At 46.4% G+C, this 20,337-nt stretch overlaps 1 protein-coding gene across 4 annotated transcripts in view; it reads left to right on the top strand.

The window, feature by feature from the left end:
- Positions 1-20,337, top strand: part of poe (E3 ubiquitin-protein ligase-like protein poe) — a 549,114-nt gene that overhangs the window by 447,453 nt on the left and 81,324 nt on the right. For all 4 annotated transcript variants that reach the window (XM_075691124.1, XM_075691117.1, XM_075691109.1 and 1 more), the window contains 4 exons: positions 1,100-1,330; positions 2,385-2,629; positions 9,179-9,568; positions 10,790-10,962. In XM_075691124.1, coding sequence (XP_075547239.1) covers positions 1,100-1,330; positions 2,385-2,629; positions 9,179-9,568; positions 10,790-10,962 — 1,039 coding nt within the window. The remainder of the gene's footprint in view (positions 1-1,099; positions 1,331-2,384; positions 2,630-9,178; positions 9,569-10,789; positions 10,963-20,337) is intronic.

Below are 20,337 nucleotides of genomic sequence, written 5' to 3'. Positions count from 1 at the left end.
CGTGCAGCTAGGGCTGAAGGCGAGCTCCGGATTGCGAGTTCCCACGCAGTCGCTTTGTGGAACTCCCAACCCATAGCGCGGGAATCGCGGCTATGTCGGGTTCGAACGAATAAGGCAACCAGCGGCGTCAACTGTAATAACGTTTATTGCTACCAGCAATAAAGAACACTGGCAGAGGGACGTCCTCTCTGTAATAGTAATAAATAGGCTGGCCTCGTTGCCCGAGATAGTCAGGCAAACGAGGTCACTCATGGGTTGCGGCAGGTACTCCAGTCCAGCAGGTTAGGGGTCCAGCGTCAGAGAGAGAGCGTCTCCCCTGGTCACGCTGTTTTGTGCCTTTTTACTTGGGCGAGGGGAATGTTCTCGCCCGTCAGCTACCTGCCCGCGAGTCGGGAAGGAATGGTGCGCGCACGTCGCGAGAGCGAGGGAGGATCGGGAGAGGGCGTAGTGCGCCTCTCCCGTGTCTATGCCGGCTCTCGACGCGAGGTAAGATGGCTGCGTGTGCTCCTCACAATATACTAAGAAAAAGTTCAATCATTGGTGTAATGGATGGAATAATTTGACAAATATCTTTATTTAAATGCTTGGGCCTACAGGCCTGAAAAAGCCTTAATGGTCATTTCTTTTATGTGGGCAAACAATGATTATCATGGTTTTTGTTGTATTATCTGTTTTGTATAAAAACTCTGGCTGCACAGTGCTAAAGAATAATAAGCCTAATGTCTCCCAAGTCAGATCAAACTACATAAATTCTGACTGCCCATTGTCATTTAATGGATTAAGCCTCCAACACATGTGATACTTGAAGCAGTCTGTTGAACAAAATAAGAGCTTACTTTTGTAAATCTTCAAAATATACTTTAGCTGTTAGCCAAAGTGATGTATCTGATATTCCTTTTCACATGTACAGCATTTTCCCTGCAAATTTCATTTTGATGTTCCTGTCGTTATTTTGACTAACCTTTCAATGGGCATTACCAATGCACTGTCTCTATCTATTCTTAAAATGAATAATGCTGTATTAATTTGCAGTTTCCATGTTCACCCTTTTTAAATATAGTGCTAATGCATGCTTGGGCATATTGCTTGGTAATTGCAGGTTCAGGAGCAGGGCCTGGTAGACAGGGCTCTGGAAGAGGAGGCTGCTGCTGCAGCAGGCACAGCAGCAGGCACAGGCAGCACAGCTACGACTTCAGCAACACCAGCCAGCACTGGTTCTGCATCAGGATCAACATCCAGCATGGTGAATCGGTCCATACAGCAACTTGCTCAGAAGTACTGCTCCGAGTGCAAAGCCTCTTTTGATGAGCTGAGCAAGATCGTTCAGAAGGTAAATTAAAGTTGAATTCAGACAATTATTGAACCCAGGATTGGTTAGAACAAACTCTTTGACAGTCGACATTTGCAACAAATGTGGGTGCGTCGATAATCAATTTTTCTTGCTGACATTTTAAAAAGTGCAAATTGACTTGTTAGGTTTCTTTTTTCTTTTTTTTAGTCTCCAATTGAATTATAATTCATCATGGTTGGGATCAAACCTAGGTCTAACGTCTCTTGGGTTGGTCATTGTACCATCTCCAGTGTGTTATTGTGCGCATGTGTGTGTCAGTGTGCACGTGCAGTTACAGGCTGTAAAAAAATATAAAGATGGGCCAACCAGCTCAACTTACTGTGTGTGCTGTTAATTAGGTCTGGACAGCTTTTAATTTCTCTAGTTCTTTAAATGCAACAGAAGCCACCGAAAATTGAAATTCACGGTAACAGTGTTCAGTATCAATATCACCGTGTGAATAAAGGGAAAATCAGACATCCACCCGTTCGTAGCAATTGCTACAAAGGAAACCCATACGGGTTCCTCGAAAGAAAAGCCTCATGGTTGAAGAAAAACCATGAGGCTTTTCTTTCGAGGAACCCGTATGGGTTTCCTTTGTAGCAATTGCTACGAACGGGTGCATGTCTGATTTTCCCTCGATTCATTACTTCTCTCCACCTTGCGGTTTTCCGCAGAACTAGTACGTCAATATCACAGAGTGTTGACCCGCTGCACTGGCTTAGTGGCTATGGTGTTGGGCTGCTGAGCACGAGGTTTCATGTTTGATTCACAGCAGTTACATTCTGATGGAGGTGAAATGCAAAAATGCTTATGTACCATTTATTGGGTGTACATTCGCATCCTTCATTACCCACTGTGAAGTTTTAGGACAGTAAACCTTATAATTTAAGCAAATTGGTTGTTGATAAAGCTGTGCATGATTAAGGCATGTGCAGCTCATGCTTCAGTTTCTCTGCTTTATGCTGTTCATATGACGGAGCAGCATCTATTCAAGCTGAAAGGCACTGCAGCCAAGCCATTTTTTTCTTCCTCCCTTTTTTTTTCCTTTCAGATCTTGGCTTCACGAAAGGAATTGGTTGAATATGAGCACAAGCAGAAGGACAGCAGAAAAGCACAAGCAGCAACTCCAACTTCGACTGCTGTACAGCCAGCGCGAAGCGAATTGCCATCACCAGGCAGCTTCAATTTACCAGCGAGCAATAAGCAGTCATCTGGGAGATGTTATGGTTGTGCCAGTGCTGCAGTGGATCACTGCATCACCCTTCTTAGAGCTTTGGCTACCAGTGTGCCATACAGGTAAAACTGAAGCTGATTTTGTGAAGAGAACTGTAAGGCTGTCCTTGTTCCCACTTGTTGAAGGGAACTTACAGTGAAACTTCATTGCTCACCTGACTTTCCAATATGTATAGTTGAAAAATTCTCACATACTTTTTCGTTCAATCATTTATACGGATTTTGGACTTCCACAGGGAAGCTTTGTCACATGTTTTTCCATTGATCCTTGATGGCAGGTTGCCATATACTGTGCATCTTCAGAGGCATTCATGTTTGTAAAAAAAAAATGAACTTCTTTAAAGGGCCCCTCACCAGGCCCATAGCAAATTTGGTTATATGCTGGAAGTTGTTACGTGTCCTCTAGAGAGCATTCGGGCGAAAAAATTTTTCAAATCGGCTCATTAATAGCCAAGATAGAAATATTTCAGTGTCATGAACCCATGATTTCAGGAGATGAGCTGCACTGCCAAGCAAGACTCTCTCCACTCGCCCCGTCTAGCCTCCGCAAGCAAAATGCTTTCCCTGCGTTCTCCCATACCAGACCTCGAGGATCGCGTGACGCATACGTCACGGGCCCCACGTTCCTTTTTTTTTTTTTTTCCCTGCTTGCTTTTTTTGCTGCACTTCCGCTGATGGCGTCGTGCACAAGCTGTTGGGATTGTCTCGTTTCGAGCAGTGCAAGATTTTGCGCACTGTGCACAAGGACACATGACTACTGGTATAATTCAGTGTTACACGAATACTGAACCAGAACAATTGAATCGCAGAGCATGATCACACGCTGGAACACGGCAGAAAATGGCATAGTTTCGGTACCTGCACACGTGACTGCACGATCATGGGAACAAGCAGACAAAGCGCAAGTACATCTCTCTTGCTTCGGTGCGAAGTAAAACAAAAGACATTCCGTTTGTGTGTTTTATTATTTCTCTAAACTTCAATTCATCAATTCAAGCAACAGATCACACAAAAAACAGGTGTTGCCTTGAATAATTCTCAAAGTCGCATGTCACCACGAGCGACATCACAGCGGACGCGAGTACGTAGGCGAAGGGGCACGAGTACATCACTGTCCGCTTGGAGTGTGGTCGCTGCGAGGGAAAGGGAAAACGGCATTCAGATTGAAATTTCAGATCTTTCTGTGGTGCGTAGCGATGTAATTCTTTGCAAACACGATCATTAGCACACTTTGTATGCTCTGCGCTTGTCAGCTCAAAATAGCCAGACCTGGTGAGGGGTCCTTTAAGGGAGATACGGTGAAGTACTACTTCACAAGGTTTAGTTTGGAGTGCAATTTAAATTCTCTGGCCTTCAGGGTTAATATATTCAGTATTCAGCTTCCTGGAAACACAACTTATTGAAAAAAGGGCGTAGCTGCCGTGGGCAATCTCGTTGGCCCTTGTCGCATGCAATTGGTTCAACACTTCATGACATCATCATGGGGACCTGTGTTGGCTCAGCCAAAGAAATCAAACTTATGTCCTAGCAGCTTGACAGCTGTGATGTACAGGGCCACACGAGCCATACTGAAGCTTTCAACCCTATGCCAAAACTGGATATTGGTGTTGTTTCATATAATTTTGAGCAAGTGGTACCTCGCACAGTGGAAAGCTCTCTGGGCATCCAAAGCAACAGCACAGCCTCTATTGCCAAAGCGAGCTGTCTTTAGGCACCTTGGGAACATTAGTTGGCAGGTACACACTGCCAACTTCTCTTAGTTTTCAAATGCACGACAAGAAGAAAAGGTGTATTTTATGTTGCTTTTATTGGATTTATTTCTACGGCTTTTGAAAGTGTATATAGACAGGCGTGGCTTTTCTGCCATGTTCACTCGTGGTAAGGCTGCAGGCTTGTACAAAGAAACTGTCTAGATAATGGGTCACTACCTCAAATAGTGATTACCATATTTATTTGAATATAGGTCAATCTTTTTATTCATAAAATGTTACTGAAACTGAGCTATCGAGCTATATTCATGACAGAAGAATCTTTACCTATATTCGTGAACAAAGCTAACAAAACTACATAGCTAACGGAGTTCCTCTGTCACGCCCACTTTAAAGCCAGCCAGAAGATTATCCAGATTGGCTTTAGGAAATGTTGCATATCTACTGCTCTTGACGACACTGAGGATGGCATTGTTTGAGGTGCCAAAAACGCTTGTGAAGCATTTGACAAGTTCTTTGGCCATTCCGACGAGAATGCAGCTTGTGGGCTGTGGCATCGACTAACAAGATTTAATAGCTGAGCTTACAGTGACTAAAGGTGTGTGATGCTCAAAGTTTTTGTTTTTCTAGAGAGGTAGGGGTCGACCTGTAATCAAGTTATAATTTTTTATTTCAAGGCAAGTTCAATTATATAGGGTTTGACCTATAATTGTGTTCGACCTATTTTCTAGTAAATTCGGTACTTTTTCCTGAATGTCCTATTCACATGAAGATTCCTGTTCACGAGTAATGTTGCAATGAACCTATGTGACATTATCTGCCACTGCAGCAGCAGCGCTTTGTCTCACGAGCAAGGCTCATTGCTCAACAAATTCTAAAACCTCATTGCTTACAATAAACCAACAGCATGCAACATACACCCATAATTCTGGAAGAAAATGCAGTAAAATATAGACAAGCCACAGAAAGTGCATGCCAGTTGCATGACACTGTGCGTAGCAGGTACTAGGTACTAACATGACCATAAGTAGATGTTGACTAACTCTTCAATTCAGAATGGGATATACCTAAGGAATGGACACTCCTTATGTGTGCATGAATGAGGGAGTCGTTTTCTAATGCATGTGTTAAAACGTCATTTTGGTGTAAGCTCAATAAACAGCTCTACTTGCGATATCATTCTCCACCAGCATTTTAGAATTTGCAGACACTAAATTACATGGATAGAAGTACTACAGGTACATGGAGCAGTAAATGTTTAAGAAATTTGGTACAGTGGACTGTTACAGCACATTTTACACTGGTTGATTCGATCAGGACTGAAGGCCCCACCCGGCTAGCATGCATGCATTTCTGTGGGTCCGAGCTTTCATTATTTCGATCCTAAAATTGGCCTTAGCCATATGTTTAGAAGTTTATCAGTCAGCCTGCAAGCATGTAACCCCTGTGGTGACCTAAATAGCAGTACCTTTTGGGGTAGCATGTCTCAGAGGAGCTTAGGGGACAGTGAATGTGTTGGAACACGCATCGTCTCCTGTCAAAAATGCCTACTTTCAGCCTTCTCTAGGAAGATCTTCAAGCAATAATGGCAACTTACAATTTTCTAGTACGATATTTACCCAATTCTTACGCGCATTTTTTTTTTTTTTCGCAAGAAAATTTGGCCGGAAATTGCCTGTACAGTGCAGTCAGGTATAAAACCAAAACCATGTTCCTATGCTTTACCGCATAACATGGCTGTATTGCGGCGAAGCTTGCTTTAACATACCGTGTCACTAAGTTGAAGTTTGCTTTAGGAAACCGGCTGTCATTGTGCAACACATATTAGATTCTTGCCCATTTTTCTTGCTAAAAATTTGGGTGCACATTAGATCTATATTTTGTTTAGGGGCTTTGATGTCATTTCTATGCCTTTTTTACTCATAACGGCTTGTAGAAAGCTGGTGCACATTGATTCAGGGCCATGTTAGTATTGGGTAAATACCGCCAAATTAATCATTGGTGTGTCAGCCTTTCTTCTGCACCTTGTCTAATTCGACCCACCGGATCATTGATTTATTTCATCGGTCCCAGCAGGGTCAAAATAGAGGAAGTTGACTGTGTAGTATATTTCTTGCAGGAGGAGGAGAAATAAGCTTTATTTTAGTACAGCAGATTTATGAGACCTAGGCCTCTCTACCTAGATGACCGCCTCGAGCCCTTGGGCCCTGGTGGCATTTTCAGCCTGCTGGATTGCCTTAATTTGGTCTTCCGGTGCACACCTGAGCAACACGGTCTCCCGCTGCTCTCTAGTCTTTTTTATACTGTGTGGTTGTCTGAGGAAAAGCCCAAACCATATGTTGTAGGTCCGCCCTTTCTTTGCAGAATCTCCATCTATCCATGTAAAGGTCCAGGTACTAGCGGTGGGTAGGCCACCGGGTTCAGATATGTATCTGTTTGTAAGAGGCGCTATGCTGTCGCTTGCCATCTACTTAGCGAGGAGTGTGCCGCAGGGACTAATTGTTTGTGATTGGCCAGTCATTTGCAAAAATTATTCTCTTGGAATTTAAGTTGGTCAAAGTGTTTCTTTTCACCAGAAAGTTTGTTTTTTTGGTGATGTTGAGGAAAAGATTTTTATCAGATAAACTCTGCCTCCAAAAAAGTGTCATAGTACGAGTGATAGTGCCATAGTAATAGATGCAAAATTTTGCTTGCACGAAATATAAGTGCAATTCATTGCATATAGTGAACTAACAACAAACATGAAAGCTCACTGCACTGGTTAGAAGAGGTAACAAAGAAATTTGAGTAAACATTTCTATTTTGGCACAAAAAATAAAGCATATATCTTAACATACTAACAAGAAACAAGTTTCTGTACAGAGTTAATAGAAAAACAGTGCCTTAATTTTTTTCTTACCCCTGCTCTAACAGAGAGTTTGACTTCATGAAACAAAGATGTCTTTTATGCAGTAAACAGCTAAAATAGCACATGTATAAATATGATTGGACAAAGTTAACAGCACCAGATTAGTTAGCTTTAAAATATTTACAAGGTATAGGTGCAGCTGTGCCCAGTGCACTAAGGTGAATTTAACTGACCAAATTTTGAAACTTTGCGTAGAGCTATTAACAAAGGTGCACTGCTTAACTTGTGAAAAAGTGTATTTTTCTGGGGTGGAGTCTTTCATTTCAATGTTCGGCCACTGTGTATGATGCAGGAAGCCTTGTTTTCCTTAAGAAACTGTATATGATATCCTATTTCTGGTTTACTGCTGCATTTAACACTTGGCAATGAGGCAGTCTGCCCAAAAAGGAAACTAGAAAAAGTCAGTGTGCACAAACACTGGTAGAGTGCACATGCACGTACACATCATGAAATAAGTTTCTTCTGTGTTTGTGAAATAAGCTTTCGATGTGACTCATGAGAGAGAGGAAAGGCAGAGGTTAGCTAGTGCATTGACCGGCTGGCTGCCCATAACATTAGAGTGGTAGGCTAACATTCTAGTCAAAATATACTGTAGTCAATATCATGAAAGTGGTCTGAGCAGAGTATGGTGCCACTGTTAAGCTCAAAATACTTTTTTTACTGCCACAATATACTACGCTGCAAGGTGCTGTTATCTCTGTGGAGTGGTTGACATTGCGACAACTGGTTTTCATGCATCCATACACCACACACAAAGACATTAGTGCATTCAACACTCTGCAGCACGTCTCTGTAGCTTACTGCATACACTGGGAACAAAAAGAAAAATGGCGCAGTTTTGCCCGAAAGCTGAAACATCGGTTTTCATAGCAAATTCTTACAGTTATACAAAGGGTAGTAGTTTTATTGACTCTATAACTTTGTAAGCATTCATTTACAAACTAAATTAACAAACATTTGTCATGCACGCACAGGCAGACATGAGCACTAGATCATTACCACTAGATGACCGCAGACACTCACTGTCTAAAATGCTGTCATGAGAAAGAGCGGCGGCAGCAGCGAGCGAGCGAATTGCCCTTCCTGCTAACTCTCGCTTCAGCACAAATTAAGTGGCGAGAACATAGCACACACAAAGACATGAGCTCTCGGCGCGCCTAGGCTCTGTACCGACTGCAAGCGGCTTTCATGATAGGGCCCAAGCAGCCGCATTCAGCTATGCCATACCCAGCCACCGCCAAAGTAACCCCCCCTCCCCTTATGTCATGTGCACAATGGAAGACTGCATGCTTCCTTGCCGTCTTTCTCCCTTGCACATATGAGATTGAGCCACCATTCTTCTCATCTCACACTCGCACCCACAGCATATGACGCACAGTCGCGATGTTATCACATTTGGACATTGAACATCGCGATGGCGCTGACGATGAAAATGCGCCTGGAATGTCCATATAATTGATTCGCAATAAAATCAGCAGAAGTGGGAAAACAAGTTACTACCAGCACAGGCATACGGCTTTGAAGGTGGTGAAGCTCACGCAGAAAGACGTGCAACGAACTTCACCAGTTGTTGCACACCCACAATGACAAACGTCTGGTCGGTTGCAGTCCCTGCTGTTCAATTCTGTCATGATTGCAGCGGGTGGTGCAGCTGAAATATTTATTTTGCTTGACATCACACATCTATTGCCATATGGGGGAAGAAACATTAAAATCATAATCTCTGTGGCTGCTTCTGTACTACAATGCTTTGTCCAATTGTATAATTGCTTCAGCTTCCCTTTAAAGGGCAGCAAGCAGTGTTTGCAAAACAGAGGCCCATATTCTTAGCACATCGAAATCAACATTGCCTGTACAGATTTTCATGTGCAGTGAAGCTTAGCTATTTCACCTGAGATGGCCAGTTTAGCACAATAGATAAATGCATAGCTTTTCTGCTGTCTTTCTTGGCCATCTGTCAGCTTTGCCCTTTGTTTTGTTTTGGTGTGTATACAGGCAACTTCTGTGTGAGCGGGGCTTGATAGGGGAGCTGGTGGAGCACAACCTTCGTCAGGGCTGGTCACAAGTTGGCCAGTTGGTGTGCCTGCTAACGCGCGACAACCCCCAAGCCACTGACCACCTTAATGGACTGCTGATGGAGCGCATCTCACTTGCTCTACTGCGTGGTGGGCAGGCGCCCTCTTTACCCCAGCAGCCCTGCCTAGCTCTAGTGCCTGCTGCTACCACGCCACCTACCCCAACAGAAGGAGACAACAATGAGGCAATGTCAACACTGCCACCAGTCGTAGTTGGTGTCCCTGACTTGCCAGCGGCAGTCCGTCATGAGGTGGCCTTGTTGGCTCTGTCACTCCAGAAGGAGGACTCATGCTGGGAGCAGCGGCTAAGGTACACACGTAAAAGTCCTTGTTTCTTTTGGATATCTCATTAACATACCCTGTCCTGGCTTTCTGGCAGTCGGGAGTATAAAAATTTTAAGCCATTCTCTGTATTCTTTTGCTTGTTTTCACAAGTTGTGATGGCACTATTAAAGTGGTTACAAAAACAGAGTAAGCTTGATGAATGCTTAAAGTGTGTGCAGCACCTACCATTGTTAACAGCTTGAACAGCATGTAAACACTCACAGTAGAGCAAGTGTTTGTGTTTATGAAAACGAAAAGTGCCATTGTGAACGCTAACACATGTCCATCATTTTTTAGCTTTGATTTCCTTCTGCGGTCTACTCTCCTGCACCTGTAATTGAACAAGATGTGCCGTATAGACTCGTGTAAGGGCTGCACCTGTGTGCCGCGCTCTCGCATCTGCAAATTTTTACCCGATGCATACTTCCGCATGCTGCTACTAGATGGCGAGAGCTTTTTGTTGACCTCTGATTTAATGGTACATCCAGTGATCCGGAGTGTGCACAATTTTAACCAAAAGGTTCAGCCCCGTGCAAAGGCCACACCCCTAACTATGAACAACACTACGCAACTATGATTGCGAACAACACTGCACAGCCATGGCTACAAAGAGCCCCTACTACTTATTACATGACACCCACAAAGCAGTGCTGGAATACTGGAATGTGCAACCAGCTGCAGGGTTACTTGGCTGTCTGCCGATAAAGGCCCTTAGACAAGCTGCACAATGGCATTTTCGTTCGTGTGTGTGTCTAAGTATTGATTGGGTTGTCAAAAGCATTAAACTGTGTATGGCTTCCTCTGGCAAGATCTATCTTACAAATACCATCATTTATTAGAGCATCCGCTCTGCTTTATAAATTTCCACAAAGAAGTGTCCTGTGGTTGCTTAGCATTAAAAGTAAGTGCACAGATTGCTGGAGTTTTCCTTCTCGAAACGTAAGAAATTGCAGATTCCGTATGCATGTGTACATTTCAGTAGAACTTTGTCAGCCACATGCTCTCCTTCATCCAAGAAATAAATGCTCCATATAACGTATTTTTGCAACCAGAGTATTAGCTTGTCAATTATTCATTCTACAAGCATGCAGCACTGTGTTTTCACTGTTTTTCATAATAGTTCATATGGTCAGAGTGAGAAAATAAAAGCTGTAGATTTACAAGCTCTATTTCATGACGCTGTGAATGCATTTATTTGTTCGTGCAGGTGTGTGATGCGGTTGTTTCTGATGGGCATCAGTTCACAGAGTCCAATTGTGATGGAGAGCATCACACTGCCTTGTCTTAAAATACTGCAAGCAATCATCAAACCAGACCCACCCATCACTAAACGCAACAAAGACAAGTCGATTGAGGAACTGGCAACTGTACGACCCTCTGGTGAGTGAGAATTGTTGCACTGCGTTAACTTACCAAGTTTTGCCCTCAAATGTAGTATAATCTGGACCATCATGACTACCATTGGGGCCAGCTACAAAAGTGAGATTCACTTATTCAGGCCCAACCTTGTTTCTCCATTTTTCAAATCTCCATTTGCATTTTTTTAGCCTACATCAGGACCGATTCCCCAACACAGCTCAGACCCCATCTGAAGCGCTGAAAAATAAAGCCGTCTTGATACGTACAACTTCTAACTCTGAATGCCTGGATTTAAGACATTCTCTGAAGATGTATATACATTTATTTATTTATTGTGAGTCTTTGATTGGTTACTTAATCGTGATTAATCAATCGTTGATTTCTATGCAAAACATATAAATTCAAGAAACACTACATCTTGCACTACGTGATTGTTTGAAATAGGCTGTGGAGAGAAGTCATGGCTGCAGAGCAGGTGGCATTTACAAAACTAGGTTTTTGATTGTGACTGCCAGAACTTAAGTATGTTGTTGCTAATATTTAATACTTAATGGGATTGTGAAAAAATAGTGTCATAATAAGTGTTAGCTAGAATACCAATCCATGTTGCTGCATATATTTTGAAGGCTCAGAAGTTGTGCAAGGCAAGAGATTTCTAGCAGTGTATGCTTTGTGTACTACATGGCTTCAATATTGTATAGCAACATGCCCCCCCCCCCCCCCCCCAAATGGTCAAATTGTACAAATTTTCTCATTCCAGCTAGAGTACCCGTCATTCACACAATTCTGCACCAGTGGTGCAAGAATAGAATACACAATTTATGCTGTTACTGGAAAAAAGCTATGAGCGCATCTAGAGGCTGGATAACAAGGCTAACATATTTATACCTTCATTACATATTATACTTGTGACAGTGAAGTACACCCGTGAGCAAAAGTATATAGACCAGGGGTTAGGCGATAAAACTAATTTTCTCCTCTCTCTGTGAATGCAACTTGAAAGGAAAGACTGCAACTCCCACTTGGCACTACAAATTTTCTAATGCAATCGTCAGTTTCCGTTGGGGGGGTTCCACTCTGCGTGCGGCTAGGGCTGGAGGTGAGCTCCAGATCTAGCCCCACACAGTCGCTTCGTGGTACTCCCCAACCCATAGCGCGGGAATCGCGGCTACGTCGGGTTCGAACAGACAAGGCAACCAGCAGCGTCAACTGTAACAACATTTATTGCTACCAGCAATAAAGAACACTGGCAGAGGGGCGTCCTTTCTGTAATAAGTAATAATAGGCTGGCGTCATTGCCCAGGATAGTCGGGCAAACGAGGTCACTCACGGATTGCAGCAGGTACTCCAGTCCAGCGGGTTAGGGGTCTCGCGTCAGAGAGAGAGGGTCTCCCCCGGTGGCGCTGTTTTGTACCTTTTTACTTTGGCAAGGGGAATGTCTTCCTCGCCCGTCAGCTGCCTTCCTGCAAGTCGGGAAGGAAGGGAGCGCGCGCGTCGCGAGAGCGAGGGAGAAGCGGGAGATGGTGTAGTGCGCCTCTCCCGTGTCTATGCCGGCTCTCGACGCAACCGTGACGATGCAGGGGAAGATGGGCGCATGTGCTCCCCACGTCCTCCTCCCCTTAAGAAGCCCCCCGTACCTTGATGCTAGCACCTAGGTACGCCCGAGGGGTTCGGACGCCCATTCCCGCCAAGATTCACGATCAAGGCAGTGTTGCACACGCCGGCTTTGAGCGTCGGGCTTGCATTGCTGTAGCCCTCTGCTGGCAGATACTTGATGCCGACTCGAAGGTGCCTAGTCAGCGGCACTGCTCGGGCTTGCGAGGCGGATCGTAGTCTTGGCTCGAAAACGGCTCCCCGTGCTGTGCCGCAGGTGTCAGCTGCGCAAGCCGGGAGTTCGCTTGCTGGGTGCCGGGTAGTGGTTCGTGCGGCTGCAAGGCCAGCGTAGCAGCGTCAGTGCCGCCGGTGCGTCAGTTGTACCCGTGAGTACTGCAGGCAGTTCGCACGGCCGTGTCTTGTTTCCTGCTTCGGCAAATTGGATTAGTCCACCGCATGGAACGACATTGTGATAAGCAGCATGACTGGCCGTATCCGGGAACACCGTCAACGCCCGTTACGAAGGGGATGGTCGTCCACATCATCGATTCCCAGCTCAGGATAATCACCACACTGGTGCTCGCGAGTCTTTGGTCAATCAATGCACACACTGCATACAAACACGTTGAACTGTTCACGCCACATTCCCGTCGGGGTCCGTGTGGTTGCGTGAAGACTGGAACGACGACTCGTCGTCAATACTCGGCGCTCTGCTGTCGGTAGGCGTTCGCTTCCCAGCAGGAACTAACAAGGTGCCAGCATGGCCCGGACTTACGAATGGTCCTCGCAGTCATCGAGCTATGCAAATACAGCAGTCGGATCACTTCCGCCTGCTATGCAAGTTGCAGCGTGGCTGCGGGCTCGCCGTTCGATTCTGGCTGCTGTCTCTCACCAACCGTGTTTGAGGGAGGGTCTGATCTTCATCCCACTGTTTCAGGTCGCATACATGTACCGGCTTGCTGATCGGCTTCCCTTTCATGTTCTCGAGCCGGTAAACAAGCAAGGAAACCTTCTCTCACACTTGATACGGCCCGGTCCACTTCGGCGCCAGCGAGGCAGCGAGTTAACTCTTTGCTAGAATCGCTGAGAACGTGCTGACGTTGAAGCACCAGATCGCCCACTTCGTATTGGACGTTCCAATGCGAGCGGTCATACTGCGCCTTCTGTTGCGCCCTAGCAGTGCGAAGATTATGGCGTGCTTTGTGTAAAGCTTCCGTCATCATGGCACGTAGGTGCGTTGCGTATTCAGCTCATGCTGCCAGCGCGACTGACATTCCGCTGCGATCCGCGAGAACTCTATCGATCAAATTCGGCAGCTCTCTCCCCAGGTTGAGAGAAGAAGGCGCATACCTAGTCGAGCGGTTCACTGTCGATCGCAATGCAAACCCGATCTCTGGAAGGTAGGTATCCCAGTCCTTATGTCTTTCAGAGAATGCGACAAGCATGTGCTTAATGTTGCAATTGACCTGTGCAGTAGGGTTCGACTGAGCATGGTAAGTTGTCGTTTTCTTGTGCTTAATGCCAATTGTGCAGCGCACAAGTCGACGAAAACCTTCGCAGTGAAGTAGGACGCATTGTCCGTTATCAACTGCTCCGGGAAGCCAAACCTGGTGAAAACCTCGATCAACTTATCCATGATCACTCGTGCCGTCACTTTTCGTAAGGGGAAAAGTTCGACCCATTTACTGAAGGGATCTGTGACTACCAGCAAGAATTTGTTCCTGCTCGGTGTGGTGGGATACGGTCCTATGATGTCACACACCGCGATTTGCCAGGGAGTCTGGCTGTCGATAGGCTGCATGAAGCCGTGTGGTCGTCCGCCTCGGGGCTTCACGCTCTGGCACACATAACACGAGCGGGCGTAGCGCATCACGTCCCGTTTCATGCCTGGCAAAGCAGTGAGGCGACACAACGTAAGTCTTGGGGCCGCTTGCGGGCCCAGCGATGCACGAGTCGTGAAAGTAGCGTAGCAGTGCTCCTCGCAACGCGCGCAGTATCACCACCTTAAACGCCTCACTTGTGTCGTCCTCGCTGGGAATATACCTCAGCAGGACGCCGTCGAAATTCAGCAGATTAGAATCCAGCGCACTCGTAGCATTACCAGCTGTTCCCGAGCGCTTAGCACCGAGAGCAATACCAGCTGCCTCCATGTGTGCGGTGGCCGCGTCACCCTGCTCCCGGAGCTCGTCGAGCACTTTTCGACAAAGGGGGTCTTTCTGCTGAGCCTCGAACAGCTCCTCTCTGCTGAAGACAACTCCTGCGGAACCGACAACGTCTACGTGGTTCACGCTCTCGCCCAGGATCGACGGTTGTTCCGCGTCCCCTACTCGGGCTAAGACTTGGGTTTCTTCCTCGCCTCGGACTGGCGCTCGTGAAAGTGCTTCAGCTGCAGCAGTGCTTTTTCCTTTGCGGTAGCGCACGGTGAAGTCGTAACGCTGCAGCAGCAGTGCCCAACGTGCCAGGCGGCCACTCGGCTCACTCAAGCGCCTCAACCAAGTGAGAGCCATATGATCAGTCTTAATCTTGAATGCCATTCTATCGACTTAATAGTCGAACTTTCGCAGAGCAAAAACTATCGTGAGGCACTCCTTCTCTGTCGCCGAGTAGTTCCTTTCTGCCGGCGTCAACGAACGACTCACGAACGCAACCGGTCGGAGAGTGCCTCCGTGCTCCTTAAGCAAAATTGCACTTAAGCCTAGGTCACTTGTGCCTGTTTGAATCACAAACTCCCTATTCAAATCGGGCAGCTACAATTCGGCCGTGTCAGAGCACCTTTGTGAGGCCACACAGGGCCGCCGCCTCCTGCTCTTGACCCCAAGCAGGCACGTATGCAGGATTTTACATGTCGTAACCCTTGCTGCTAATCGGATGTGTCTCCCCGTTATCATTTTGGCTTGACGAAGAAAGTGTTACCTGAAGGCACAGTGGTGGCCACGCTCCAGTCAGTGATAGACGACCACGTCACTGCTTTCGCAGCCGACACGTCTTCAGATCCTCCTGATTACCCGCAGGATGCCTCGAACCTCGACGGCCCATTACGTCCCATGGTCGCTCCGGACCTCGCACCTGACCAAGCAGCCACCCTATATCACCTTTTGCTTTCCTACCGCGACATATTTTACAATAACAATTGACCACTTAGTCAGACGTCCCTTGTTAAAGGGACACTAAAGTGAAAAATGATTTCTTCTGCATCAGTAAATTACCATTCTACAACACCGAAAACACCACTCTTACAATGATAAGACGTTTGCTAAGCCAGAAAAAGCTCAAGAACGAAATATGGGTGGCGACACCTACTAAGTTCCCGCACCTGGAGGCTGTGACGTCTTGGATTTTGATGGCATTTTCTAGGGCCTACTAATTATATATAGCGGTACAGATTGACTACATTGTGTTCTAAAGGAACCCAATATTAAACATGGCAAGTTTCGGGAACCTTTAATCAGCCAACGCGGCCCAAATGAGAAAACATACTTTGGAATCCCTGACGTCACGCTGACGTACCGGCGCTGGGCTTTCGGCGCGAAATTCAAATACTGATACTTGGACATTCATTTTCTCATATTATAATCAAACTATTTTTTGAAATAACTGACTGTAGGGTTCTCAAACAATGCTTCATTAGTCTAAACTGATTTATAGTTTCGCTTTAGTGTCCCTTTAAGCATTGGATGAACACTGGTGATGCTGTTCCCATTCACCGCCGACCGTATCGCGTGTCCATGGTAGAGCGGCAAGTTATTCAGCAGAAAGTAAACAAGATGCTCGCCAGAGGCATTGTTGAGCCCTAATCGAGTTTTTGGGCGTCGCCGGTCGTGCTCGTCAAAAAGAAAGATGGCACGTGGCATTTCTGCGTTGATTACCGCCACCTAAACCGAATTACTAAAAAGGACGTTCACCCTTTGCCCCGAATCAACAACGCTCTTGGTTGTCTTCACGGTGCCAAATACTATTCGTCCATCGACCTTCGATCTGGTTATTGGTAGATTTTCGTCGATGAGCAAGACCAAGAAAAAGACCGCTTTCGTCACTCCAGATGGCCTCTACCGATTCAAGGTTATGCCGTTCGGTTTATGCTATGCCCCCTGCACATTCGAATGGATGATCGACTCTCTGCTTCAAGGTTTCAAATGGTCAACTTGCCTTTGTTACTTCGACGACGTCCTTGTGTTTTGTCCTACATTTGAGATGCACCTTGAGCGCGTCGCAGCTATCCTTAATGTCCTCCGCAAGGCTGGGCTCCAATTAAACTCATCGAAATGCCACTTCGGGCGCCGACAGATTACAGGGCTAGGCCATCTCGTCAATGCTTCCGGAGTAGAACCCGACCCGGAGAAGGTTCGAGCAGTAACGGCTTTTCCTCTACCTCAGTCTGTCAAAGATGTCCGGAGTTTTGTGGGGCTCTGTTCTTATTTCGGACGGTTCATGAAAGATTTCGCAGCAATCACTCGACCACTCTCAGAACTTCTGAAGAAAGACGTGCTTTTTACATGGGGTTCCCCTCAGACTGCCGCATTTTCATGCCTTATCACGATTCTCACCAATCCACCAGTCTTGGCCCACTTTGACCCGTCCGCACCTACAGAGGTCCGAACCGATGCCAGTGCTTATGGGATCGGCGCCATCTTATCGCAACGCCAACACGGACACGACCGTGTTGTAGCCTACGCTAGCCGGCTCCTGACAACTGCAGAGCGCAACTATTCCATTACCGACCGTGAATGTCTTGCTCTCATCTGGGCTGTTTCAATGTTCCACCCATATTTATATGGCATGCCCTTCTCCGTAATCACAGACCATCATGTGCTCTGTTGGCTTTCATCGCTCAAAGATCCTACTGGCCGGCTCGGTCGTTGGGCCCTCCGACTACAAGAATATCCCTACACAGTGACTTACAAGTTGGGACGCCAACACCAGGACGCAGATTGCCTCTCTCGCTACCCAGTCGAAGTCACGACCTCTACATCTGATACTGACACCGATGCCTGTGTTCTGTTTTTCCACTGCTCCATGTCGCCGACGAGCAGTGCCGTGACCAATCCTTGCGTATCATCATTGACCGCCTGGAATCGTCACTTGCCGACAGTTCCCTTCACTTATTCACACTTCAAGATGGTGTACTCTACTGCCGCAACGTTCACCCCGACAGCCCTGCATTACTCCTTGTGACCCCTAAACAACTTCGCTCGGTTTTTCTCCACGAACTTCACGACTTCCCCACTGCCAGTCACCTGGGTGTGTCACGTACCTACGACCGGATCCGCCGATGCTTCTTTTGGCCAGGGCTTGCTCGCTCCGTTCAAAGATACGTAGCTGCATGTGAGAAATGCCAGCGACGCAAGACAGCATCGACGCTTCCTGCTGGGTACCTTCAACCGCTCGTCATTCCCGCGGAACCATTCTTTCGTTTTGGTTTCGGCTTACTCGGTCCTTTTCCTCTTTCTACCTCGGGGAACAGGTGGATCGCTGTGGCCACCGATTACGCCACGTGCTGTGCCATCACCCGGGTGCTTCCTACAAGCTGCGCCACAGATGTCGCCGACTTTCTTCTACACGACGTGATTTTATTACATGGAGCTCCGCGACAACTTGTCACAGACTATAGCTAGACATTCCTATCGAAAGTTATCGCGGACATCCTGCAGTCCTGTGCCACGAGGCACATGCTATCCACGTCATACCATCCACAAACAAATGGCCTCACGGAGCGTCTCAATCGCACTCTCATAGACATGCTCGCGAAATATGTCTCTTCAGACCACACTGACTGGGACCTCGCTCTACCGTTTGTCACATTTGCTTATAAATCCTCGCGCCACGACGCAGCCAGTTATTCCCCATTTTTCCTTAAGCACTGCCCCTCGACACAACCTTCCCTGTTCACGCGGCACCAACCAATGAATATGCACTTGACGCCATCGCCCGCTGTGCCCACGCAAGGGAAATTGCCCGTGATCGCCTTCTGAAATCCCAAGAGAGTCAAAGGCGTTTGTACGACCGGCGACTCCGAAGCATGCACTTCCCGCCTGGTTCTTTGGTGCTTCTATGGTCTCCGTCGTGTCAGGTCAGCGTGTCAGAAAAACTGCTGTCACGAGACACAGGCCCATACCGAGTGCTTCGTGCCGTGACTCCCGTCACCTACGAGATCACCTCTGACGCCCATCTACTTCCCAGTCCAGTGATATTGTGCACGTCACAAGACTGAGGCAGTGTCATCCTCCCAGTGATGACATTTGCAGCTACTAAACGTTGTCCCATTCAGCACTTTTGCTTGATGGTGAACCCCTCATTCTCCTTAAAAAGTACACTTAAATTTCCCCTCACCAGGTCTGGCCATTTTGAGCTGACAAGTGCAGTGCATACAATGTGCGCTAATGACCGTGTCTGCTAAGTATTATGTCACTACGCACCACGGAAAGAGCTGAAATTTCAAACCCAATGCCATTTGCCCTTTTCCTCGCGGGCGCTGCCTCCAAGCCAGCGGGTGAGGTATACGTGCTACTGCGCCAACGTGCATGTGCTTGAGCTGTGGCGCCGCACATGGTGACACACGACTTCAAGAATTATTCAAGGAAACATCTGTTATGTGTATAATCTGTTGGTTCAGTAGATTAAATAATGTTTAGAGAAATAATAGAACACAAACTGAATGTCTGCATGTTTTTGTTTTACTTTACACTGCAGAAACAGAGATGTATACTTCCATTTCGTCTGCTTGTTCCCATGTTGTGCAGTCGCACGCGTAGACACCGTGTTCCAGTGCGCAATCATGCTCTATGATCCGCTTGTGTCTGCCTCAGTATTCGTGTAGGACTGACTTATATCACTAGTCAGGTGTCCTCGTGCACAGCATGCAAAATCATGCGCTGCACAAAACGCGACGCTCACAACAGCTTGCACATGATGCTGGCAGCTGAAATGCACCGCACTGCGAAAAAGCTAGGAGAAAAAGAAAGTGAAGGCGGGGCCCGTGACATATGTGTCACGTGATCCTAGAGCTTTGGTATGGGAGAACACAGGAAAGGAATTTCGCTTGCAGAGGCTAGACAGGGCAAGTGGAGAGAGTCTCTCTTGGCAGGGGCGCTCGCCTCCTGAAATCATGGGTTTTTGGCACTGAAATATTTCTATCATGGCTATTAATGAACTGATTTGAAAAATTTTTGTGGCAGAACGGTCCCTAGAGGACATGTAACAACTTCAGCGTATAACCGAAATTTGTTAGTGGCCTGGTGGGGGGGCTCTGTAAGTACCCAAGTGCAGTGGTATTTTGCAGGAACTGTAGCGAAATGTAATCGGAGCATAAGTCTTAAGCATCGTATCTCCTACTATAACTACTTATGATCTGTTCTTGGATAATTATTGCTTTATTGACTTTTGTGCAAAAAAAAAGAATGAAAAGAAAAAAAAAGGAACAGAAAACAAAGCATGGCTTCCAACTTCCCAGTGGTCTGAATTCTAAATGACTTAAAATTTGTCATAAAGTACATTTTCTAGAAATGACACAAAAAGCCCACATTGTCAAATGTGGTTTGTAGGCATCATTGTCATGTGATTATAAAGTTACCCTTCTGAAGGGGACAGTGTGAACTTGAACATTATGCTATACATGAAAGTGAGAGGAATGTATCATTTGCATTCAGACTATCAAGAAATGAGTGGGTTAGATTTAAAAAGCATTTTATTTGCAACAGCTCTTTGCCATTTACAGTAGTATTTTCATTATCATCTCATTTGCTATCATGACTGACCAGCACCATCCTCGCAAACCACTGCTGTGTCTGAAGGGTTTCTGATACCTGT

Source organism: Dermacentor variabilis, chromosome 1 (genome assembly GCF_050947875.1).
Source record: "Dermacentor variabilis isolate Ectoservices chromosome 1, ASM5094787v1, whole genome shotgun sequence".
NCBI lineage: Eukaryota > Metazoa > Arthropoda > Arachnida > Ixodida > Ixodidae > Dermacentor > Dermacentor variabilis.
Note: the sequence above shows the minus strand (reverse complement) of the source record. Positions and strands in the feature narration are given on the sequence as shown.